The sequence below is a fragment of the Penicillium cataractarum genome (assembly GCF_028827025.1).
Source record: "Penicillium cataractarum strain IBT 29864 chromosome Unknown utg000008l, whole genome shotgun sequence".
Classification (NCBI taxonomy): domain Eukaryota; kingdom Fungi; phylum Ascomycota; class Eurotiomycetes; order Eurotiales; family Aspergillaceae; genus Penicillium; species Penicillium cataractarum.
The window spans coordinates 1,218,660-1,244,086 of NW_026622744.1; the positions used below are offsets into that span (position 1 = coordinate 1,218,660).

General features: G+C 49.7%; 6 protein-coding genes across 6 annotated transcripts; 3 read left to right on the forward strand and 3 right to left on the reverse strand.

Annotated features, from left to right (window-relative positions):
- Nucleotides 1-254: 254 nt before the first annotated feature.
- On the reverse strand, nt 255-2,217 carry N7496_009563 (RNA-binding protein VTS1; the record flags this gene model as incomplete). The annotated part of the gene is made up of 3 exons (XM_056702477.1): nt 255-311; nt 376-1,634; nt 1,713-2,217. The coding sequence occupies 3 exons, from the start codon at nt 2,215-2,217 to the stop codon at nt 255-257; spliced, it is 1,821 nt and encodes a 606-aa protein (XP_056551477.1).
- A 972-nt stretch (nt 2,218-3,189) lies between these two features.
- Nucleotides 3,190-6,661, forward strand: N7496_009564 (tetratricopeptide repeat protein; the record flags this gene model as incomplete). The annotated part of the gene is made up of 5 exons (XM_056702478.1): nt 3,190-3,500; nt 3,556-4,576; nt 4,645-5,455; nt 5,510-5,728; nt 5,784-6,661. 5 exons carry the CDS (start codon nt 3,190-3,192, stop codon nt 6,659-6,661), a joined length of 3,240 nt encoding a protein of 1,079 aa, XP_056551478.1.
- A 1,129-nt stretch (nt 6,662-7,790) lies between these two features.
- On the forward strand, nt 7,791-8,746 carry N7496_009565 (acetate uptake transporter family protein; the record flags this gene model as incomplete). The annotated part of the gene is made up of 3 exons (XM_056702479.1): nt 7,791-8,134; nt 8,193-8,367; nt 8,420-8,746. The coding sequence occupies 3 exons, from the start codon at nt 7,791-7,793 to the stop codon at nt 8,744-8,746; spliced, it is 846 nt and encodes a 281-aa protein (XP_056551479.1).
- Nucleotides 8,747-8,947: 201 nt separating this feature from the next.
- N7496_009566 (uncharacterized protein) lies at nt 8,948-10,396 on the reverse strand (the record flags this gene model as incomplete). The annotated part of the gene is made up of 3 exons (XM_056702480.1): nt 8,948-9,730; nt 9,789-9,926; nt 9,983-10,396. The coding sequence occupies 3 exons, from the start codon at nt 10,394-10,396 to the stop codon at nt 8,948-8,950; spliced, it is 1,335 nt and encodes a 444-aa protein (XP_056551480.1).
- Nucleotides 10,397-11,030: 634 nt separating this feature from the next.
- Nucleotides 11,031-13,536, reverse strand: N7496_009567 (uncharacterized protein; the record flags this gene model as incomplete). The annotated part of the gene is made up of 10 exons (XM_056702481.1): nt 11,031-11,296; nt 11,362-11,516; nt 11,582-11,678; nt 11,729-11,833; nt 11,892-12,043; nt 12,109-12,217; nt 12,268-12,482; nt 12,567-12,671; nt 12,728-13,072; nt 13,121-13,536. The coding sequence occupies 10 exons, from the start codon at nt 13,534-13,536 to the stop codon at nt 11,031-11,033; spliced, it is 1,965 nt and encodes a 654-aa protein (XP_056551481.1).
- A 9,527-nt stretch (nt 13,537-23,063) lies between these two features.
- Nucleotides 23,064-25,232, forward strand: N7496_009568 (DUF2457 domain-containing protein; the record flags this gene model as incomplete). Its single annotated transcript, XM_056702482.1, has 1 exon — nt 23,064-25,232. One exon carries the CDS (start codon nt 23,064-23,066, stop codon nt 25,230-25,232), a length of 2,169 nt encoding a protein of 722 aa, XP_056551482.1.
- Nucleotides 25,233-25,427: the final 195 nt, after the last annotated feature.

Here is a 25,427-nt window from a genome sequence, read left to right on the forward strand (position 1 = left end):
ATACATGCCGAATCCCACATCCATCGTATTAAGGTGAACAAAAGATCACAGAACGAATGAAGCAAAAAAAGAGGAAGAGAGAAGAGAAGAAAATCAGGGGACAATAAACCAGAAAGGAAAAAAAAACATCCACACATGATGGGAACGCGAATGCCAATCATATGATATCGCTGGGCAAAGAGATCGGAGCCAGACAAAAGGAAATACCTAAGCCAAGCTCCATGCCATACTCCGAATCAAAATCAGAATCACATTCACGACATATTGTCGAGCTTGCCGTCTGCACGAGCCTCTCGGACCTGGTCGAAAACCTAAGAGTAGAGATGAATTAGTTGCCTGTGACCTCTGACAGAGCCAAAGCACAAAATTACTCACCTTGAGCATCTTGTTCCTCGCACCCAGTGCGTTGACACCACGGTCCTCCAGAGCCTTGTCGTCGAGCTCGACCAACTCCGTCCACTTGAGATCCTTCAGGTTATCGGTATACTTGTGCAGCCGAAGGGATCGCAGCCAGCTGGGGATGTCCTTCAGAAGAGCAGGGTCCGTGGGGTCCTCTGGCGGCTTCGAGCTGCCACGACGACCACGCGGCGACCGTCCACGGGTGACCTCTGAGTGGTCGGACAGGTAGCCCTCACCACCGAGGCCGAACTGACCAATGCCCAGCGAGCCTAGTCCGTTGCCCATGAGCGGGTTGTTCGGGTCGTAAGCAGCAAGGAAACCATTGTTCTGAGGCGAGGTGAAGCTCATCGCACCGAGACCACCGCCCTGCATGGCAATGCCGGGAGAGGTTGGGCGAGATCGTCGTCCTGCCATAGCGGCCTGCTGCTGAGCCTGCAACGCCGCCAATTGCTGGGCGTTGAGCAGCTGGCTGGCCATCGAGCCATGTAGACCGGGGCTGTGCAAGCCCTGGGAGATGGTTGGGTTGACAGTCGAGTTCTTGCCCTGGCCATCATTGGAGCGGGCGCGGCGGTACTTGCGAGCATCGTCCAGCGCAATACGGTTGTTCACGGTGGACAAAGCAGCCAGCTTCATCGCGGTGGCGTTTGCCACCATGTCAGCCTGGGAGTTTGGCCCATTGGTCTGCTGCCCAAAGGTTGCGGTCATTGGGGTGTTGGTCATTGATGCCCAGCTATGGTTGCCAACGTTGTATGGCGAAAGCAATGGGGGCTCGATCTCGGGCGCGGGAATCGTGGCAGTCTGAGGCAGAGGAGAACGCATGCCAGACTGGCTGAATTGGCCCATGGGCTGATGTCCGGAAGAAGATTTTGGCCGGGCAATTGGGGGTTGGGCGTCCGAGAGACCACCACGCTGGCCCCATGGAGAAGCCGGAGGCTGACCTAGGCTGTCTGAGCCGTTGTCCGGAGCGGAGATGGTGGGTGCAACGAACGAAGTACGATCACCAAAGACCGCACTGTTCCGGTTTGATGGGGGAGCGTTGCCCGTCTGCTGTGTGAACTCTGCCTTCTTCTTTGCGATGGCAGCCGCGGCATCCGGGAACATGGCATTAATAGTAGAGGAGTCGAGACCCGAGTTGCGCTTCGCACCCGGGGATGGCGGGGGCCGGCCCAAGGAATTCCGGGAGGTGTCCATATTGAGTTTTGACATCGCATCGCTCAAGCGGCTAGACATAGGATCTGAACAGAGAAAAGAAGATGTTAGTAATGTACCTTAAGACCAATGGATCACACAGGATGGATTCTGTTCAGTTTTACCTTTTTCGCCAAAGTTGGCTGGAGAAAGCAGCCCAGACATAGGATGGCTTTGGGACATTTGTTGCAGTACCTGGATGAAGAATCGAATCTGCACCTGGGTAGTCTGTTGCAACAACGCATACAGAGCTGCCGTCCGCTCCGCCTCACTCAGAACACGGAACCACTGCTCAATAGCACTGAGCTCATCCTTGAAGTCTTGGTCGAGAGTGGCAGCGGCCATCTCTTCCAAGGTTGTCTCATACTGATCGATATCCGCCAGCCACTGCTGAGCAGCCCGGTCCAAGGCATCCTCCGTTGAATTCTGACCTTGAGATTGCTGATTGAAAAAAACCTCGGAGGACGGGCGCATACTGCGGGAGGACAACGGCGAGGGGAACCCAGACATATCGGCGGATGCCCGCAGCTGGTGCGATCCGAGGTTGCGGGCAGATGACGGAGGACGCAGGGTAGAATTCGGAGCGGCCTCCGGGGTGCTGTTGCGGTTGCCGATGATATGGTTGGCCATGGCTCACCGGGAGGGTGGGACGACGGGGGGAGTTGCAAAGGCGAATAGTAAATACAGTGGAGGTTGGGTTGGAAAAGATTACTGCAAAACACCTGCAGCACCTGCTGAGTTTGCGTAACAAGATAAGAATCAAAGAACCCGATAGATTCAGGTGTGAAGATTCAAAGTCGATGTCGAAAAGGATTGCGAAGCCTATATCTCGAGTCTAGGCGACCACAGTTGGGCGGGCACAGACCAGGCCAGTGGGCTGCACCTTGGGGAGTTTTGGGAGACGTTGTGGATTGGGGGGGGGGGGGAAAACCAGACACCGAAGGCTCCGAAATATTAGGCGGGGGGTGGGATTCGAACGAAGGAAAGTCAGGGACCAGGAGGCAATAGTGTGTCAAACACAGCAAGCCAGGCCTAGTACCCAAAAGAAAGTAAGAAACAGGGGGGGGAGGGAGGAAGGAGGAGGGAGAAGAGGAGAGAGAGAGATGAAAGTTGGGGATGGTGGAAAAAGGACGGAGGAGGAAGTGCGGCCGCCGAAGAGGCTTTTTCGGTTTCAGGGTCACGGGGTTCTGCAACGCAAACTCCGGGAATGAGGGAATGAGGAAACGTCAACTTTACATTCCTTGACTATCACCGTTCTCTGATAACCTTTTTGACAAAAGAACTGCGCAGCCTTCTTTTCTGATTCATCCATTGCATCGCTCCTGGTGGAGCTGTTACTATGAATAAGCAGGGCCGCTGCTACACCTGAAACGCCTGGAGAGAGAGACTCGGTGCCGCGCCTTGACTATACGGTCTGGGCCGGTCCCAGCGCGCTGGTTCTTCACGCACGTCGCCTATCAGTCACTTTCGGGAGACGTGCCAAACGAGGGCATCAGGACTGTCACTGTCACTTACTACAGCTTGCGGAGGAATTATTTCTTCTGTGTCACCTTTCAAAATCTCTGCTTGGATGGTCCACCGGACCCGCGTACCGTTATCGCCATGGTAGATCCGGATCATCCCATGGACTATGGCTCTCCTTCAGAAGAGCCATCCATGTACCCAGATATCGACGAGACCGTTCAGTATCCTTGGCGGGAGAATGATGCTCTTGCTGCCCAGGGCAATCCTGCTGACCTCGCGATCGACCCGCGCTTGTATCAAGATCTCTTTGCTCAGAACGCGTCCAAGGGCCGTGTTCATGAAGCTGGGGATGTGTCTGAGGGTAGTCTAGCATCTCCTCGGGAGGACTATGCAGACATCATAGACGACGATGAGTCCGACTTTCAGCTTTCAGAAGAGGGAAGTGCCAGGTATGCCTCCATGACTTCTTTACACGTCCGTTCTCAGATTGACAGATTATTACAGTGAAGAGGATGAGGAATCTCCCGAGGAAGGTGATTCTGATGACTCTGGCGCAGAACGCCGCCGCCGCCGAGGTGGAGGCCGCTTCTCCGGCCGTTATGGTGCCCGTGGCGGAAAGGGTATCAAACGAGGACCACGAAAACCGCTGGATCCTGGACCGGAATTCAAGATGTTTCATTCAGAAGCCACATCGGCTTTCATTGATGGTGATTACGATCGTGCCCACGAGTATGTGAACCAGGCGATCCAGATCAACCCTGAAATGTTCCCTGCCCATTCGCTGTTGTCGGAAATTTGGCTGGCAAAAGGAGATAACGTTCGAGCCTTACAAGCGCTATGGAACGGTGCTCACACTCGACCCAAGGACCCTACCGTCTGGATGAAGGTTGCGCGCCTTCTTCTGGAACGCGCCGGTGAAAGCCGCGCGAGTGCGCTGAATGACGTTATCTATTGTTACAGCCGTATTGTTGATATTCAGCCTGGGAACTACAACGTTCGATTCCAGAGAGCAGCACTCTATCGAGAGCTTGGACATAACGGCAAGGCTGCGAGTGAATATGAACGCATTCTGCATGATAAACCATACAGCACACGGGCTCTTCGACACATAGCAGAGATCTTCATTGATCTCAACGACGTTGAACGAGCAATCACTCATTGGTCAAAAAGCGTCAACCACTTCCTGTCGCTTGACCCAGATCGAGTCCGAGATTTCTCCTGGTCCGATATCAACATTTATGCGGAGCTCTTTGGATACGTGAGCCGGCCCAGGGAGGGGCTTTATTATCTCAAATCGCTCTCTAGATGGATCCTGGGTCGTAAGGATGACATTATGTGGGCAGATTTTGAGGACGATGATCGAGAATGGGACTCCCAGGATTCACCCCGCCGAATCAAAACCGACGGATACATTCCCGGTCACTGGCCGCGAGACAGCTACGGACTTGGGCTGCCTCTCGAGCTTAGGGTCAAAATGGGGATGTTCCGACTGAAGATGGGTGACAAGCATCATGCAGAGGCCATGGTGAGTCCAAAGAAGCGTACTCATGGTGATATTGGAGACCTGCTAATCTAACTACCGGATCTATCTAGCATCATTTGGAATATCTGAATCCCGACGATACCTCTGACGGTGCTCGGATCTTTGACTATGGGGATCTTTTCCGAGAAGTTGCAGATGCTTTGAAAGAAGTTGGGTTGCTTGAAGAAGCTCTTCGTTTCTACGAGCCAATTCAACAGACCTCGGACTATGCCGACGTCGGGTTTTTCCTGGCAATGGCCGAGTGCTGTATGCAACTAGGCAAGGTAGAGGATGCTGAAAGCTGTTATCTCACAGTTGCCGACCACGACCCGAGTAACATAGAGTCTCGCGCACAGCTAGCAAAGCTCTACGACAGCCTCGGAATGCCTGACCAGGCATACAAGTATGTTAATGAGGCTGTTCTGCTTAGCCGACAGGAAACCAGGACCCGTCGGAGAAGAAAAGATGCTCGACTGGAACAGCTTGCTGCCGAGTTCAGGAGGATTGAACCTGTAGCTCTTAGGCCTCTTGCGCCTAAACCCGTTCCAGTTGATGTGTGGACCGGGGCTACTCCTGTCGAAACGGAGCCTGTGAAGCGGGGTGAAGCTGCCCGCGGAGAAGATATCAAGTTCCTTTATGCAATGATGCAGCAACTGGGGCCCAAAGTCAAGGATGGCAACGTTGAAGCCACCGAGGACTGGCTCGACATTGCCGATGCCTTGCTGCGCGAATTCCGATCAAATCGGATATTCTACCCCATGGCACGCACGACCGAATTCCAGGGTTATTCCACCCAAGCACAACGGAGGGCCAACGCATCTAAGAACAGTGCATTTTTGAACGAGATGGAAGAAATAGCGGGCCGCTTGCAGAAGTCGAGAGGTAAGCCTTCACCGAATACTAAAGTACTGGAATTAGACTAACGGCAAGATGCAGGTGACGAGGACCAAGAGGAACCACTACAAGGTGTAGTTCCAACTGAATACCATGGCATTTCATTTGATACGTGGCTGGACATATTCCTTCAATATTCCCTCACCGTCACCGACCAGGGTGAGCCAATCGAGGCTTACGAAGCCCTCGAAGCTGCTGCGACCGCTAGCGTTTGGTTTCACGATAAGCGAAAGTCCCGCATGATTCATGTCTGTTGGTTTAGTGAGTCTTTCATCACGTGTGCCATTTGATGACTTCAGAGCTAATACTCCTACAGCATGCGCACTTCGAGCCCAGGACGAGGATGCCCTCACTAGTGAGGCTCGTTGGTTCGTGAAGGAGTATCAATTTGTCACAGACACGTACCGCCTCTTCTCGATGCTGAGCCATCTCGCTGGGAATCCTAAAAAGTCTCTCTTCAACTCGTCTCCTAGCATGAAATTTATGCTCCGCCAGATCAAGGCTATGGATTTCACCCTGCCGGACACAGAAGATAAGCCAAAGCCGACGCGACAATCCGTTTGGAGAGAACGTGCTGCTCTCTCAACCAAAGACGAGAATGGAAAAGACATACCGGCGTATGAGCTGGATATCGCTCTGCTTGTGCTTTACGGCCACATTCTTTACTCGGGAAACAGCTTCTACCCAGCTCTGAACTACTTCTTCCGTGCCTATGCTATCGACGACCAAAACCCAGTCGTTCTTCTCTCTATTGCACTCTGCTACATTCATCACTCGCATAAGCGGCAGTGTGATAATCGTCATTATCTCATCATGCAGGGCCTATCATTCATGCACGAGTACCGTCGTGTTCGCGAGAAGCGTGGGGCTACACTGCAAGAACGTCAAGAAGTGGAGTTCAATTTCGCCCGTGTCTATCACGGTCTCAATCTGTCCCACTTGGCTGTTGAAGGGTATGAGCGAGTGCTTCAAATTGGCAAGGAGATCCAGCAGCAGGCCATGAAACAGTCCGCCGGCTCAACGGATGGCGATGATGTGAATATGGACGGCGCTAACGATGTTGCCGTGATTTCGGGTCCAAAGTTTGTCGAGGATTTCTCGCGCGAGGCTGCATTTGCTTTGCAATGTCTCCATGTATTTGGTGGGGATGCCCTTACCGCTAAGGATGTCACAGAAAACTGGCTTGTCATTTGATGGAGATAAATTTACGCATAATCGTTTGATCAGCGGGTGGGGGATTTTTTTTGGAATAGCATAGAAGGCGGCGTTTCTTAGCATGTTGCTCATAATGCAATGATTTTCTGTTCCTGATTCGGATATACTATCTTAACAGATACGGAATATACTAGAAGCAAGCGAAAGACGACTGATACGCCAGATCGATCCATCACACCGGTTGCGGAATCTTTGTCAATCCGGTACGCCGAGCCATCTATGGAAAGTAATTTCCGCTAATACATGGAGAGTTGATTCTCCTTGCCTTTCCAGATGCATCTTCGTTCTTCGTTCCATAGTGGTAGTATATCCCAAAAGGGAAATTGTGTCAACCAATTAATTCGATCGTAATAGCGGAATTTCATACCGCTATTTCCATCGCCCCTTGAAAGACCGCTCAAATGGTTCCACAACAATTAAGTTGGCGAATACGTAGTATCATCACCTCCAAACGTGGACCATCCACTTAACTAGCGTCCCCAGAAAGTCAATCAAGGAGTCGGCTCCAGTTTCGGCATCCACAGAGTTTCCGAAAGTCGGATCAAATAGGCTTAAATATGGGACCCTGCGAGATGAGGTGCCGAACTGTGCTCCGATCTCCACAAGATAACTTTATTTTATGCGTACCCCAAGGTGAGTCGCCCAATCCGGGGTTTCCCCGCATCATCTCAAAGCTTGAAAGGAGATCTACAAGCCGCAGATCTTACTGTCTTCGCTCGGAATTTTCTCGGGCGGGGGGAATATCAAGGAATTTTTGTACGGACCGACGGACCGATGGAGCTTTTGTTTCACACTGGAAACTCTGATTTCCAATTATCGGGGTCTATCTCGTTCTATTGACGAAATGCTGGGTATTCATTGGTTAGTTCTATTCTCGTGGAGGTTCCCGACGAGAACTGCCGCTTGGCATTGAGTCGTCATAGATCGCACAGCTTGTACCCCGAGTGGCTGCATATATAAGGAGATCATGAAGTCGAATCCATTGCACAGCAGCTTCTCTGGATTAATTACTTCCTCACGCATTACTCCAAGAGCTAGCCTCCTTCCCGAAGCTCCTATACTTCATTTAATCTTCTCCCAAATTGCACCAGATAGCCCATATCCGATCATGACTTACGACAACAATCCCAACGCCAAGGCTCGCAATAACATGTCTTCTTCGGATTCTAATACCGATGACATTGAAGCCGGCCGCTATGGCCCCTTAGCCCATATCAACACTGCTGAAAGTCGACTTCCTGCTTTCGGAGGTGAATTCCAACCAGGTCTTTACCGATCGCCCAAGAACCGCACTATTGCCAACCCAGCACCCCTTGGGTTGTGTGGTTTCGCGTTGACAACCTTCATGCTCGGATGCATTCAGATGAATGTCAGGGGTATTACCCAGCCGAATTTTATTGTTGGACCTGCTTTGGCTTATGGTGGATTGGTCCAGTTACTGTCTGGGATGTGGTATGTGATAAAGGGAGATCGTATAACTAGTAATACGAAAACTAACAATGTCTGATAGGGAAATGGCGGCTGGAAATACTTTCGGTGCTACCGTTCTCTCCTCCTACGGCGGGTTCTGGATATCGATTGCGATCACCTTCATTCCTGGCGGTTTCGGCATCATAGGTGCCCTTGAAGAAGCTGACAAGGGCTCGCCGATTATGTTTTACAATTCTTTCGGCCTTTATCTCATGGTATGGATTCACTCGTCTATTGTATTAGAGAAACCCGAGCTAATAAGTCTAGGCATGGTTCATCTTCACCTTCATGATAATGCTGTGCACCGTCAAATCCACCGTGGCATTCTTCTCCCTCTTCTTCGTGGTCGATATTGCCATCCTTCTCATCGCTCTGTCCTACTTTTTCCCGAATGCACAGGAATTACCAAATGAAGGTCTCATGAAGGCAGGCGGACTTCTGGCTTTCCTGGGGGCTTTCCTGGCTTGGTATAATGCCTTTGCTGGCATTGCCGATGATAGCAACAGCTTCTTCGTTGTTCCTGTTGTCCATTTCCCGTGGTCCGAGAAAGGGCGGCACGCGAGACTAAGGAAGACTGCAAGCGAGAATGCTTGAAAGATTCTGGTGTCTCACCAGAGAGGACCAGACTCTATGGTTTCTCCTGGTCCCCTCGCAATCAATGGATAATTTCCTTTCTCAATTATCAATTTATTCGTAAGAAAATTAGTTTTACAATAAGTATCATTCCATCAATGTAACTTTCAACGGGAGTCTATACATCATAATGAAGTTTGAATTATAACTCTATCGAGGTCATCATGATTGCAAACCGCTGCCTGATTTGTATCTTGACCAAGGTGTCCCTCGTAAGATATGCGCCAGGCCGAGCCCGAGCGACTCGAGGAAAGAAAAGACTTCTTGACACCATAGATAGCGATCGTCAATTTCATTGCGATAGAAGAATTGAGCCGCCATCGACACGGGGAAGAGTAAATTATGGCCACCCAGGATATGCATGTGTGGTTGAATAAAGTATCCCACCGCACGGCAGATTTGGTCAGTATATAATTCGGCATTTTTCATGAATGAACTCGGCTCGCCCTCTTTGGTGTCATGAATAAGGTTTGAGCTTTGAGCATCAAGCAAGATGGTATGTGAAGATTCCTCTCGACGTTCAATCTCTTGGAAGAGGGTGTAGATGATAAGTGAGGCTGTCCAATATAGCATATGTGCCTCTGCTATTTCGATAGAAACGAAATGGTATGTTTCCGGAAAGAGTGGTTTGGTGATGTGAGACCGGGAAATGTCGGCTTTATTAGGGATGACCGTGTATAATGGACTTGGCGATGTGGAATTTAGCCTCGCGTACCACAATTCGGCCTGGCGTTTCAAGGTTTTGCAAAGTTTCATCAACTGTATTGTATCATGGCCAGAGTATATATTGTCGATGTATTCGACAAAAAGAGTGCACCTCATGAGGATATCGATGATTTCGTCAACTGGATTGGCCCATTCATTGCCGTCGGTGCCCGATGTTAAGGATTGCCACATTGGGCAGAAGTAGAGGGCAGATCTGGATTTCCCAATCGCATGGAAGATCTAGAAATTGGATTAGCAAATATTGCCTGAGTATGCCGAGCTATATGGGATTGCCCACATTTGATAGTTTGAGTTGACGGAAGAGCATAATGGATACCCGATCCCTTTCTAATGACTTCTCATGCTGAGAGACCACAGCATTGGCTCCTTGCATATGTGCCATCCATCCCGAGAAGCCCGCCGTGGAGTTTATCATCTGTGAATGTTAGAGAAGAAATTAGGCGAGACTTCAAGTAGTAGATTTAAACCAACCTCGTAAAACTGGAACACAAGATTGGCACAAAGAACCTCTCGAACAGGCAGTCCCTGACGCGATATTAGACGGGAAAACGAATGTATTGCCTGGTTGTACAGTGCGACACCATGATGAATCATTTGTTCATTCTTAAACTTCTTGCCGACAAACACAGACGCAAGTGCCGATGTGGCCCGGTCCAGTAATTGGCTGTTCTTGCCGTCCAGCATAGACGGGAAGGCTTCCAATAGATTCGAGGCATTCTTGAATCGGAAGGAGACTGGACCCGTTGGTGCAGACGGATTGTAAGAGTCAATGAATATTGAGAAAAGCTGAGAGCGGATCTGGGCATTCACGTTGATGATGGTAATACTCGTCTCCTTTGTTGTTCGAGGAGCCTGTTTGGGGGCCTGCTTGGATTGAAATTGCATGGGCTTGTAATTCGGTTCCTTGCCCTTTTTGACTTGGTCGGCAAAAGTGTGTACGATGAACTTTGAAGCTCGTTCATAACCCTCGCAGCCGTGGCCCCCGCGCAGGCATCTTGCACAATGGGGCCGCTGTAGATCGCACTGCGCGAATTAATGAATCTCCTATTTTGTTTGCCTTGTTGGATTTCTCGACTTACCTTTACTTTTCGCCTTCTGCAAGTATTACAACTGTCTGATCTCCAGGGAGCTCCTCCCATTATGAAGGCATTTGAATTGTGCCAAAGTCCAAGTTGGCCGCATATTGAGGAACTCGTTAGTTGGGGGCCTCGTTGATCATTCTCGTGATAAGACGGCACGTGCTTTGCCTCTCCCCAAAATTGGGCATTGCGGCCTTGGAATTCAGGCATCAGATAATCAGGGTGCGAGCCACACTGGGGTAAAAACCTGAATTTTTAGAGAATCGACTGCAGGATCTAGGATCGAAAATCTGGCATATTATTGTCTGACAAGTGATATATTCCGAAACAAGTAAGGAGGAGGTTACACTCTAATCATCGACAGACTCCACTTGAGAAGCTGGAATAGGTGGGAAGTATACACATCGGGACCACAAACTGAGTGAGCTTTCCAGTTTTGCTCAATCCCGATTAATCTCAATCATGACCTTTTTCAGGGCATCCTGACTATCCTTCATCATGGCCTCTACAAAATCCTCCAGCTGCTCGCATAGCTGCTTTTCATTTGGCCCGTACATTCGCACCTGGCCTGCCCGGAAGTTTTCTTCCGATGTATCACCGCCGTTTCTGAGATCCCAGAAGCCGGTCTGCATAACGGGCGCGGTAAAGAAATCAGGCGAGGATGCTCGCATGTGGCGCTTGTGGAAGAGTACAGAATATGTCATCACTAGGAACCGTAAGTAAAATTCCGGTAGTAATTCAAAGATAAGATCAGCTAGGGCAACTACTTACCATAGAAAGTAGCCAACTTCTCGGTCCGAGTCATATCGTAAACATCCATCATCAGTCTCTTGAGGGAACGGTCTGTTTTGGCAACCACAATGACGCTATGGAATGGTTCTCCTGGAGCTTTAGATCCCTCCCAGAACTCCAGTTTTCGGGGTTTCCTACATTGGAATGGTTCTCAGAGAGGGGGTTCACAGAGTTCAAGGAGACCGAAAGCAGCTCTTACCATTCCTTCTTGATCTCATATTCAGTAATATTTTTCGTACTCATCGCGGTCCACCCACGTACAACATCTTGCAAGCGGTTGTACATATGTATAGCCTCTGTGGCGGAATTAGCAGTGCCGTGGAGTGTATTGACATAGATTTCTTACCACCCAAATATCCAAAGGTGATCGAGATTGTGCGGATTTTATTCCCATCTGCAGTGGTGCAGACGATAGTCTCATCCCCTACTATCTGCATATCAAGGGTCGACACTGGACTGCGTTAGATATCGAGTAGAATTCAGACCAAGTACAGGACAGCTGCACTCACACTCTTCATGAAAGACTCCGACGTGATCCATCGGCTTTGTTGTGCATGTGAGTCGCGGAGCTTGATCTTCCAGGCTGTATTCTACTGAGAGATACGGATAAATGTAGGATTTCTCCGTACCATCTGCATATCCTACCTGAACATGCTGAATTCTGTTCCAAGCTGTCAGTTTCCTTTTCAAGTTTCGCTTAAACCGAAAATTTTCACAGGTGATTACCTTTTTCCGACATTCGAATCATGGTAAAGCTTGTTAGGCATCCCAAAAGCAGTCTCCATACGCTGAAAGTATTGAGCGGCATACATGTGCCCCAGGAAGTCCTCGCGATCTATTGTTGTAAGTATTTTACAATTCCGGGAGCTATACCAATAGACATACCGCGAGTGGTTTCAAAATTCACCAATATTTGTTCGATCTTGGTACTTGATTTAAGAGCGTAACCTCCTAGTGCAAGATGATAATCCTCTGGGGACTCCTGTCCCGAGATATCATCAAGTGAGCAGGCGAGGCCCTTCACATCACATCGTGCAATTATGAGACTGGACTTTCCAGTCGGAGCAAAAAAAAGCGATGTAGTGTTATCATCGATAAAGCTGAAGAATATTAGCCTTGGGTCTTCAAAAATATTTAATCACTTACAGTCCTTTATCTGCATAAAGTGCAAATCCCCCGCTGACGGTCCCTTAAATAAGATATGTAATTGTATGGGCTTCACTGATTCGTTTGCCGGTGATGGGTCATCCCAGTTGCAGACCAGACTGATTTTCTGCTTTCCAATTTTGCTGCGTGAAAATGTCAGTGTACAATATGTATTGGGAATCAGATTATTTGCACTTACAATTCACACACCAAAGTCAGATCAGAGCTGTTGAGATCAGGGGCTTGTTGACCCTCATCTTGACTGAGACCGTAGAATCCTGGTTCATCCCAGCCAGTCGTCTTGGGACCGGTGATCACATGGGACATATCAGAATCCAGAGTCGCCGAGCTGGCACTACTTCCAAGTGCAGGAGAGATTGCCCCCGTATCCTCCTTTTTCGGCCTGTCAGCCTGTCCTGGATCAAGACCTGCTAGCTTCTGTCGCCATGAGAGAGGTGTTTTCACAACAGCAGATTCCTCGGGTTTTAGTGTCAGTTTCTTCTGAACCTGAATAAGGATTTCCTCGATATTTGTTGTAGTAGTACTGTTAAATGGTAAGCATGCGCCATCTTTACTTCGCACTAAAACATACCTAGTCTGGACAGAAAGCAACAGATCCAGGGAAAGTTTGTAGCTTTCCAGACTTCTCATTCTGTCCTGGATATCACTCTCCTTCAGTGTCCACTTCACTTTCATCTTCAAAGAATCAAGCTTTGAGTTCGATTGTAGCCCCTGCAACTCTTTCTGAAGCGTGAGATATGTGGCTCCACAATTGTCTAAAGTGTTGTTGAGCGCCTCCAGCCATTCTGCGCTTTTGGTCGGCTTGGTGGATTGAAACTGGATAATCTGTTGAATCTGACAGAGGATTCCACGAACAGCCACAACTTCACGCGCGAGGGATTCCAAACCCTTGTTGTTTTTGGACTTGATCGCACCGACGAGGCTTAGGATTTGAGTCGATATTGTGATAAGGCCGGCCACCGAGGCGGAGATGGAGAGGGGATCCATTATACTGTCGCTGATAGCAGTCAAGATTTATTGTGAGTGATAAATCCTGAGATGAGAGATATTGCCTCTTAATTTACTCAAGAAGGCGCTTGAGGGAGATTGATTTACCCCTCAGGTTGTCACAAGCGAGCTCGTATTCGCGGCATGTTGGAGGGGTAAATTTAGCGTCGTGGCATTTGCCCTGGATCGTATACAGCTAAATTTGGTGTTCAGCTTTTTCAAACCAACTATTGGATAGGACTGAACTGCCTACTAAAGGACTAGAAATAGCAAATAGTAATATTCAGATTGAATTAACCGTCTGATGCTCGATTCTCTGCCCCTTTGCCAGAACATTCTCAGCAAATAGCAAGCATTTGGATTGCTTCGATTAGAGATCTATGTCAGTGTGACAAGTGAGGGCATAATGTGCCTTACCTGTTTTCTTTCTGAACCCGAACAGGGTCGTGATGCTCCCTCAGCGTATATAGTACGCAGATCATCATGGAAGCAAGTAATTCCGTTGATATAATCTGAGCCCATGGGCAATGAAGAAGACACCATTGGATGATGCTCAGCCTTGACTGGCATCTTTCTGAGATGGAACAGAGCCACTATGTTCCTCGGAGTATATTGCATTAAAATTATCAGCGAAGGAGGCAGTGATGTATTCTGCAATTCACGTTATCGGAGCCTGCTCCCTTACGGCCGACTTCTTACTATGATTGAATTGGGTCGTGGTGCTCCTCAGAATGCAATGCATGTATGTATTTCATCATCGAGGCAAATAATTCGAAGCTCCCGCTGTATGAGCCTGCTTCAGTTAGCATGCTCTGTGAAGCAACATTGCAGGCTGATTGTACCCAGCTCTTGCTGATTGCTTCATAGGACTCGACATGATCACGGCCGCCATCAAAGTGCACTGCGTATAGTTCTTCACCGAGGCGAGGGTCCGACATTCCACCGAGTGACGCAAGATTTCGGTGATACGGGAATGTCAACCATAGAAAAGGGCAAAGACGGCGTGATAAGTCATGAGTTCAATCAGAGAACCTTCAAGGGACAAGAAGCAGGGGTATTTTACTTTGGCTTCCAAAGTTTTTTCAACGGCCAGGGTTTATCGTCTGCATATGTTGGAACGACTGCTGGAGCCTCGTTGGTCTCTTGTGCTTGTTCTGTTTGATCTTGTGGGCTGCATTGGCGGCACGTTCTTTGTTTGACACGATATCTCCCAGGCAGAAACCTCCCAGATTTCGGCCTTGACGGGCACTCGTTCAGGATGGTTATGTACAGCATTTTTCTTCTGTATCCGCTCTTACACAAGTGATATAGAGAATCCCTCAATAGCATCATCTATGTGTAAAGAAAGCCAGATCCAACCTCCCCGTTGTCTCTACCTGTTTGCGTTAGCATAGGCCATATAGCAATAGAAAGAGTCTGATGCAGCTTAGCTTTTGCAGTAACAAGTGCATACATATGACAATGATTTATCACTCTGGGGCGAGGAGTCTGGAATATACTATGCCCTGATAAAGCCTCGAAATATCCGAGGTCAGACACATCAAAGAGAAGTATGCCAAATCATGCTAAATCGAGTTGCATCGCCAAGCCCTGAAAAAAATCCATGATGGCCGAGTTTATTCTATAAAACAAGCATGAAAGTCAAAACAGCGAGTTGGCAGCCTATGAAACTGCGTCTAAGGAAGACCAAGACTGCTCTCTCGAGTCACAGTTAGTGGAAAGGAAATCATAACTGATATAGACCATATTCTTCGCGTTCTGGAACTAGAAGGCTTTGCAATCTTTAACTCGCGAGGCTGGCTCGTAGATATGGAAGTGTAGTGAAAGGAACTTTAGGAGAAGAGAATCTTGAGCTTGGAAGGCTTATGACTCTTAGGCAAAGCGGGAACTACCTGGCGTGGCTTTTGCTTCAGGGCCGATTACAAAATGGGTAGTATCAAAGTCATTATTTCGTGGTCAGTTTTCTAGTCATTGCTATATTTTGCCAACTTCTGTGATTCCAAGAGATGGGCTCCATTCTATCATCTTTATAGATGGTTCAAAGATAAAATAACATAGCATCAGACGGGATTGATTGAGCCCCAAGAACTAAGTGAATTAAAGCATATTCTAGAATGTACTCATAGAGCCTCTGAGTCTCCTCGTAAAGGTAGCAGCGGCTGAGAAAAGAAATCCATATAGGATAGAAGCATGGTATGTAGCATGACACTCACTAACTGCCCAGCATAGATATCTACAGTGTAGTTACCTTGTGAAGTTGGATATCAAGCAACTCACCATTCACCATTTGCAAGGCTCAAAACGACTGTCGAATGCGATCGATTGTGGCCTCCCTGTACCTTCTTCTCACGATACTCCGTATAGTTACTCCGTACGCTGTGAGGGTTAGCTGGCCGCCAGAAATAGCTCCTTTTGTGCCGCCCCATTCGGCCCCTAACAGCTTACTTGGGGGCTCAACTGGGCGCAACAACACTTCGTATTCAGCCTACGGAGAAGTCTACAATACGTCAACAGTAGTATCCTTGCAGAAGGATTCGTCGTACACTTTCTTCTCTCCGAAAGGACTATCCAAGGCGGCTGAAAAGAACCATCTGTAACGTACTCGTCTTGTATGTACTCAGCCCAGTTGCTGCCGATTCACCGAGTGACGAATCAACCCCGATCGGTCCGACCGAATGTTCATTGTGCATGGCCAAGCCCTGTAGCCGGTCGATCTCGGGTATTCGTCTCGGGCGGAAGAGAGCATGATTTTCGACACTGCCACTGTAACAAACCGAACCAGCAGACCTCGTCACGCCGTGCGACGGCTTGGCGTTTGGAAAAAGCAAAACCTTGTCACCCCCTCGATGCTCGGAGAAAGTGCCAAGCCCTCCCTTTCATGTACGCTTCATGGGTAGCAGGATCGCCGTGATCGCCCTTGGCGCAGGCCATTGTCAATGGAACCGTCGGGCTCCAGGCGGCCGAGTTGCTGCTTCTTTTTTGAGACCAGAGGCAGTGGCAGTGTATGGCTTGGCGTCCAGCGGGATAGCGTTCCCCTGCGATGAAACCATACGAAGTCTATCGTTAATAGGGGACGGGCGGAAGGAAGATCTTCTCTCTCCTGAACCTTCTTGTGCAGGAACTCTGCCAAGATCTAGGCCTCCAAAGTCAAGAAAGGGGCTTCGAGCCCGCTCGTTCGTGTCAGTTCACTCCACTGCCCCCAGATTTAGATCTGTGGGGGCATTGTTATTGCTTCTTCAGGGGAGATTAGCTTCCACTCCTTGACTTTGATTGCCAGTGTCTCCAGGTCGTGAATCAACCGTCACCCTGCTGGTCTCAATAGCCCGGCCACTTCGGAGTCCGCGTAACACCGGTCGCATTCTGAAGGTGCGCGAGGGCCATGCCCAGGGCTTGGCAGGCTGGAATATCAGTCGTTGTCGCCAAGCATTGCCGTGGAATGCGTACAAGCCGATGGCCGCAGTGACTGAAAGACCGAAGATTTCACTCTGTCGGGTAGTGATGCTTTGCTGGCCTTGAAGATTGATTTCTGCATGGATGAAGTGATGACCAGACAATCTTGGCGATGCTGTGGAAGTCAAGTGTGTTTTGAGTTCGATAGTCCATGTACCGTCAACTGACCTCATTAATGCAGTCTTGTCTCAGGCACGTTCCTGGCTCTAAGCGACAGGAGGGTGGCATGACTGTATTTGACTGTACAGCACATACGCTGTAGTCCGCACAGTCATGCATGAAGAAGGATATTGAGCATAAGCTCTGTCAGGATAGCCATTCAGATGCGCGAGAATGATGGCATTTCCTAAGCAAGATAAGGGTAAGTTAATGTGAATCAATGTCCAGGGTGATTCGGGCATCGAGAAGGAGTTCCGGGGCCATTGATGGTCCAATATGTCTATATGATGCGCCTGCGAGGGATGTCATCATGTCCCATCTGTCGCAGAAGAAGCAATCTATGCTTCGGGGTTCCCGCTAGGAGGGTTTTCAGGTTGGTAGTCATCATGACCGAGATATCCGAACAGATGCAGTAGGGATAGCAGGGGGCATCTACGCCCGACCTGAGTATACTCGTGGTACTTATGGCCGATACCAAAATGGCAGGTTCAGCCAGGGTGCCTGCCCCCGGCACTTGCACTATCATCATCGAAAAAAAAGGCAACACGATGTATCTGCTGGGCAGGAATTGACCACTCGGGGAATAAGTTTCGTCGTTAGTATGATCAATTGACATGTTGGCAACCCCGCGTAGCAAACAAACATTTCTCGAAAGAAGGGGGGAAAAAAACAAAGACAGCCCTGCAAAAGAAACATCAAAAAGAGGGGTTCTATGAACCACCAAATCCTCCAAGTCAAGCCAAGCGGGACAGCCGCTGTCAAAACCCTCTTCCCCTCATTTTGAGGCGTCGTGGCTTAACTGTTTCTGGTGGACGTCGCAGATTCGTGGTGGAAAGCGAACCAAAATGCCTCATACAACGCCATACTAAGTTGACTAGTAAGCCATTCTCCTGCGCACCACTGTAAGAGGTTCCTCGGAACACTGGTTTGGTCATCGTGGTTAGCTAACTACAATTCAACATCATGAAAACTAGCTAAACCTGCACTTCCAACATCTGCACTCGCTGCCTTCAAGTGTGTTAACTGGTTAGCCTCGTCAAGCACAGCGACCTCTTGCTCTGGTTCGTAATTGCTTTTTGCTTTCTGACCCCGTTTCACGCCCGCTTCTTTCTGGTTCACCCCGGCGAGGACTGCCAGCCTCCAATTCGATTTCCTACGAGGTCTCCACTTCCCCCGATTGCGCTCCGGTCAACGAGTGCCTCGCATCCAATGTATGTACAATTGTACAACACATCCTTCACCCGGCTCCATCGCCTAGGACCCGAAGGGTTTAGTTCTTTTTTGCTCGGTCGGGTGCTTGTGTGCTATTATCGTCCACGCTCGTGCCAGCTTTTGGTCCTAGTTCGGACTCCACCTGCACAGTTCACACCTTATTGTCCTGAGTATACGTAGCGGCACAGAACGTGAATCAACATTCAATACCCGACGGAGAATCTTCTGACATGAGACTAGAGATCGGCTGGCAGGAAGATAGTTTAATCCATAGTTTTGGGTAGCATGAGGAGACTCGGGTCAAATCAGATCTTGGGATTTGAATGTCCCGATATTGAGTCTTCAATGCCCGGTTTTGTTTTCTCCACGGGCCCCAACTCAACTCCCGTCCCGTCTGGTGCCACGAGCGCAACGCTGTCCCGCTGTGCGCGGGATAATTCTCTTGGCCCCTCCTGGCGGGTTTGAACAAGGTCTCCTTTTGGATTGGTGAGTTGGATCGTGAATCTCAATGTGTTTTGTAATTAGTACTTGTGTATTATGGAGAGGAGAGGGGGCGGTTACGGATAATTTGGAGGGATCTTCTTGGCCCCCTGTTCTATCATATGGGCGTCGATTGCCTCGAATGATTATTGGACTAGGACCTTGCTGTACTCGTCTTGAGTGGGGGCGCAGGATTGAATTGTTGTTTTTACAAAAGTCATCGCGTATAGCGGAGAATAGTCCTCTGTGGCTGGCAGTCCAAAGTACAGAGAGACTAAGTACGGAATATACCCGACTTGCAATGTATACATTGCCACTTTCTTTCTATTTTCTAGTACGTGCCGACAAGAATTGGCTTGCGAATTGAATAATGGGTAACCAGCCAAAGAGAAGAGAGGTGCATGCTTCTCAAATCATAATACGAAACAGTAAAGAACGGACAGCAGGGCCGATCAAAACGATCTCGTGCCCCAAAAAAGCACTCTCTCCTGCCGGCCAGTAACGAGCCCCAGCAGCGTCCCATCAACATCTTTCCACCCTCCCTCGCCAAAATTTTCTCGCCGATCGGAGAAAATCTCCCCTTCAACCAGTTGAGATTTGCTACCTCGCAAACTTCACCGATGTACATACTTACAGTCCTGTACCCACCACCACTACATACATTACCCACCCAGCCGATCCCCTTCCCTGCACCGCCGTTCCGATGACAACAAGCTTCGCCGGTATTACAAACACAACCATGGCCTCGCGCTGACTACTGACCGGTTCGTGGGCGAAATATGCGCTGACCACTAAGGACTCGCGAGAACGACAGGGGCCATGCCTGCTCGGAGAGGTGCAATGTGGGGTGATCTCCTCGGATTCGCGAAGCTTGTCAAGATCTGAAAGCCAGTTTCATCTGGGGATTACATTTAACTTGTCGACTTCGACTGACTAGTCGTGTTCCATGCACGTACATGACAGGAAGGACGCATCAAAGCGTGAGATGAGAATCTTGTACGCATCTATGATGCTTCAGGGAGCAGGACCCTTGCCGAAGTACCGAACGGTGTACTTTTACGAGTAAAATCATGTCGCTACCTAAGTGAGATGCCTACTGTCTTTGGGTACTTGTCTTTAGGTACCTATGGAGTAGCTGACTGAAGATGACTATGCGACAAGTTTGTTAATTCTCCATTGTGGAACGCCGCCGGGGCTGATCGTGATTGCGGCTGACCGCTCTTCCTGCTCGGAGCTCGCAAGCGGGCTGCCCTCGTCAGCCCGTCGCTCTGCCTGGCGATTGGTGCCCATTGAGGTCATTTATTCTTCGAGAAGCGCCAATGATGTCGATATTCAGATTTGGTTTCTGTAAACGATGACAGATTTCCCGTCGAGTCGGTTGAGTGGGCCGAGGACACCATGCAACTCACTAGTTGCTTCGATCCCTAGATATACTAGGTACCCAAAGAGTACAGGGCTGTATACTACTGGTCGTTTCACTGCAGATCGGAGACCGGCAGTACGTGGAAGACCGATCATCGTCCATGCGACGCGACCGAGCGGTTCAATCAATCTTGAAACTGTCCATATGGAGCGGAGGATATCTGCACGATATGAGGTTTGCCTAAAGCATCGCCTCTTTGGATGACGACAATCCTGAAGATCCTCCGGGGATCAGATTTAGTAGAGATACTGGAGGTGTACTAAGTAAAGAAACAGCCTAGTAGTACGGTACTAGTCAACTATTTTGGCTAGCTGGACAGGCGCAGGCAGGACAGCTCTTGGCGCCATAGCGACGCTACCTTTGGACTTGGCGTGCTTTGGAATGACATGCACGGAGGATCATGACGGTGGGGGTTTTTGATGGCTGACGCTGGGACGTATGTATACCAAGCCCGATCGCCCGGCACGGAGCAGGGCCAAGACAGTGTGTCCTGGGGGAGGGTTTCCGATGTGTATACAGTGGAGACCCTTTTTTTTTTTTTTTTGATTGACAGAGTATTTACGGAGTACTGAGTACTATGTATTCCTTCGAGTAGCCTTTGATGCCTTTATATGTGAACCATCTTTGTTCCATGGTATAGTCTTGTTTCATAATTATACGGGCTGATCATTAATGTCTGCGGAGTACTAATATAATGCTGAACCAAATAATGCAGGTACTAGTACTATTACTATGTAGGTGCTTTCTCCGGCTAATTCATGTCGGAAGAGGTCCGAACTCGCTCCCATCGATAATACAGTTCACCTTACGGGAGTCAGGTCTAGTTATACGTATGTTACGTCAGAGGTGTCCGCATCGAGGAGCAAGAGCCAAATGAAATTGTGTATGATTCTTGCATTTCAAGTTCCCTAGAAGAGTCAGGTAAACCCCGCCAAGACTGCGAGACCAGTCAGACCGAAACTGTAGCATGAAGCGCGCAGAGCGCGTTTATAGTTTGAGAGGGGAGATAACCCGTAGGTTTTATTCCTAGGTTCACCATCGGGTGGACTAGGGATATACATACACTAAGTTGAGGGCTAGGGTTTTTGGTCATTTTTACTGGAGCCGAAGTCTTGACGAGAGGGTTCAGGCACAGGCACAACGCCGCTTTTGGAGGTAAATTACGAAGCCAAGTGGTTTGGTTACGTGACGATACCGTAGATCAGCGCCAAAGGAGGCTGCCATGACGTCGGATGACGGTACGGGTACGGCCGTCCCTCGTGGCCCCGCTGAATTCAGTAAATTCTCCTTGCTCCCTTTGCTTTTCTGGCGAGAGTAACATTCCTGATGCAGGGCAAAAACTGCGTCGAGCAACGTGTTTCCAGTTGGAATGGTGGAGATGAAGATGATCTGGAAATTCCAACTATATTTTGTTGACGTAGAACTAGAGATTGAATGCAATATCGAGATTGCGCATATAGAAAACCAAATACATAATATGGAGTCGTTGTTAGCGGACTAGCAGAGTGGTAATGATATTACTACATTGTATTTACTATCGACTGGAGGTCGGATCTCCTAGTGTGGGATGACCTGAAGAGGATTAGCCGGCGACAAAATGCCTCATACAAGTCCAGCGGCAACCACCAGCCAACGACTCACCACACAATACGGGAGTAGTCATCACACACTCCACCCGGTTTCATGGAGAGCAACGAATGAAACCCTGGCACTGATGATCAAGGAAGTTGAATTCGGGAGAATACAAAAAATTAGATCAATGACAATACAACAGACAAAGCCGTTACAAGTTACAACGGAGTATAGTTATTAAAATAGAAATTAATAATAATAATCATCATCATCCTTTGGGGGCAGAATAAAGGCGCAGGAACCATGATGTACTGTGTAAGATGCAGCCAGTTGACAAGTGGGGCCCTGGAAACAGCGTGGAAGGACTTGAAAGTTGTGGCGAGGGGAAAAAAAGAAAATCAGCAAAAAAGAAAGAACTGATTTTTTTTTGTACGCTAAGCCCAAGACGACCATGCCGTCGTGCCGTGTATGGTCACCGTATGGTCAGGATGTAGTGGTCATGATGAAGGGGGAACTTGTTTTGATTGCGGGTGGCTACTAATTAGAGGAAGTACCGGCACACTGAGGACCGGTGCGTATTGTCACAATCGTTCTGTCAGGACGGTACCGACGTCGCTCTCTCCCACCAAAGCCTTCCCCCCCCCTCTACTACTACTTGACCTTACCCTGAACTACGACAGACTTACTTCCCCAACTGAACTTCTATATCCTCTTTTCCTTCCTTTTTATCACTCCACTCTCCTCTCTCCTCTATTTCTCCCCTCCATTTTGAAAAACCTTTTCCAGCATTCTTCCTTTTTTTGATCTGGACGCCCTTTCCTGCACAAAGGCTTGGCGCTAAGACTAGAGGTATTCGTGCCCCGGCGCTCTATTGAGTGGCCATTCTTGAGCGAACAATAAATCATCCTTGGCGACCCTCTCATCGTCACCTCTTGATTTTGCTTCTTGGACTCTCTCTCCCAGACATGCGTTACATATCATGACCGCTGTCCTTCACGGGACTCTTTGCTCTGCCCACTGGGTTGATCGATTGCGATTTCTAATCGATAATCGAGAGAGCATCGCCGCGCGAGTCACGACCCGACCTTACTTGGATAATCTCGTCAACACTCGCAACTACGTTTTGATTCTTCTTCGAGGCTTCTCTCATTGAAGACTTGCTTTCTGCTCGAATAAAAAAATGGCACAACCCCGTGGAGAACGACCATTCTCATTTCACAACCTCCTCAAGATGCTCATCGCCCCCAACGCCTCCACGAGGCCCTCCCACGACGAGGCCGACATGGCTGAGGACTTGGACGAACCCCCTGATCAACATCATATTATCCATGCGACTTCATTACACCACCACGATGAGACCGTCTTCGCCCGCCCTGCTATCTCCCACCAAAAGGAATCCCTGCTCACCCGCGCCCTCAAGAGCAGCCCGGAGATGTCCCCCACCGAACCACACTCCGCCCTCCACGACTCTACATACTCGTACCGCTCCTACCCTCACAGCAACATTAGTGGCATCTCTACCGCAGAGCTGACCAGTGATGGCGGCTTGACCAGCCCGTCTCTTTCCAACACCCCGAGTCCACCGTTGCCACCACAGATGATGGGCAAGGCTGCTCCGATGAACGGCAGGAGAGACAGCACTCCCAAGGTCAAAATCGCCGTTGCCAATGAGACCACCGTCGAGGCCAACCTGGGCCGTAAGCGGTGCATCAGCTTTGCCTGCGGTCGCCAGACCGAGCCCACTACTACTCAAAAACCTTCCACGCCACAAAACCCTCAACCCGCACCAACCCAAGCTACACTTGAACCTCCCAAGCGCAAAACTGCTCTCACATTTGCCTGCCCCGGACGTCTTTCCGCCATCGCACGTGAACGCTCGCCAGGTCGTAAGAGCGCCTTCCGAAGCCGTTGTCGCGGCTCTCCAGCACCCGTTGCCCGCAAGCCCTCCCAGGACCGTGTGGACGGTGCTCTGAATGAGAAGGTGCCGGCAAAGAGTGTCCCTCAAGGTATTCCGACCAGCGGGCTCGGCAAGTTTGAGGAATCCGAGGCTACTCGGTTCCACGAGTTTGCCAGCTCCATGGATGAGGATGACGAGTGGGTGACTAAGTCGACCGATTACGCCCAAAAGATCACTCTCAACGATTGCATGAAGAAAGAGATTGCCATTCGACGACTGGGTGAAGAGGCCGAGGAGGAAGCTCAGGATGAAGAAGACGAAGATGACGAAGATGACGACGTCGAGGATCTCGCCGATGATGACTCCACTGTTCACTTCTCCGACGACGATGGAAACGAGTCCGACAATGAGGCTGGCTTTGCTGACTCTGACGAGAGCGATGATGATGGCTCCGACTACGAATTCTGGGCCCCTTCGGCAGTTGTACCTGATTCCAGCAATCAGCCTTCCGACGCCTTCGCTGCATCCATGGAGCGTCGTGCTTCAAACACTTCATTCGACTCTATGACCGATGACCACCACCACCCGAAATGGTTGCCAGCTCCCGTTCGAAAGCTTGCAGGCCGTCGCCCTTCCAAGGGGTCTAAGATTATGCGCCCTGGCACCCCCAACCTTCCGGATAGCACTGATTTTGTCTGTGGCACACTCGATGAAGATCGTCCTATGGAGGCTGCTTACAAGTCCTGCATGGAGCAACGGCGCATGTCGAAGCACATTCTCATCCCGCAAGACATCGACCCTAGCTTCCCGACCAGCGACCCAGAGGACGACGACGAGGATCTGGAGGATATCTCGCACGGTGATTTCGACGAATTCATTTTCGAGCCGTCCCGCGGCCGCACGGAGGATCCCACTCGCAAGCCCTCGCCTCGTCACTCCCCCAAGCGTATGGTGTCTCCCCCACCTCGCCGGGCTGGTCGAATTTCTCCCAAGCGTCTGAAGTCCCCTCCTCCTCGATCCCGGGCCTGCCGAGCCAAGTCGCCATCGCCTTCTAAGCGACCTGTCTTCCCGGAGGATCTGCCCGCTATCGAGTCTTCTTCACCACAGGGTCTGAACATCAGCCACTTGGTCCAGCGCCCACATTTGGTACGCACCAAGTCGCTGCCGCGCACACCCAACCCTTTCTTCACAAGCTTGGACAAGTCACACCGGTGGCATGGAATCCCACCTTTGACCGAGTCGCCCGAGCGGGAGCACTCTCGCACACGCGAAATGCACACCCGTGGACCCATTGACATTGTCGAGGGTCTTGAAAAGAAGCGCCAGAAGCGCAAAGAAAAGTTCTGGCGTCAACATTGCCGTAAAGCTGCCAAAGAGCAGATGGTTCGGCGGCCGATTCCCGGCAAGGGAGCCGAACGGATGAAGGAGCTTGGCCTCGAAGTTGCTGAGAGGTGCAGGGCTTATGGTGTTGCTCAAGACACCCAGCTCGTCCTATCCGTTTAGGCTCCCCCAAGGACTGGACTGGACTGCACATTTGCGCATGTCTTTCGTTTGTCTTTCCCCCCTATTTTCCCCCAATACCCCATTTTACACCTACTTCATTTCTGTACATACATTACCCTTTTTTACCTCTTTCCCTTTCACATACTATTTTCCACGCCCAGTTAGCGATCTGGGTGCCTTTCGCTGATACATACT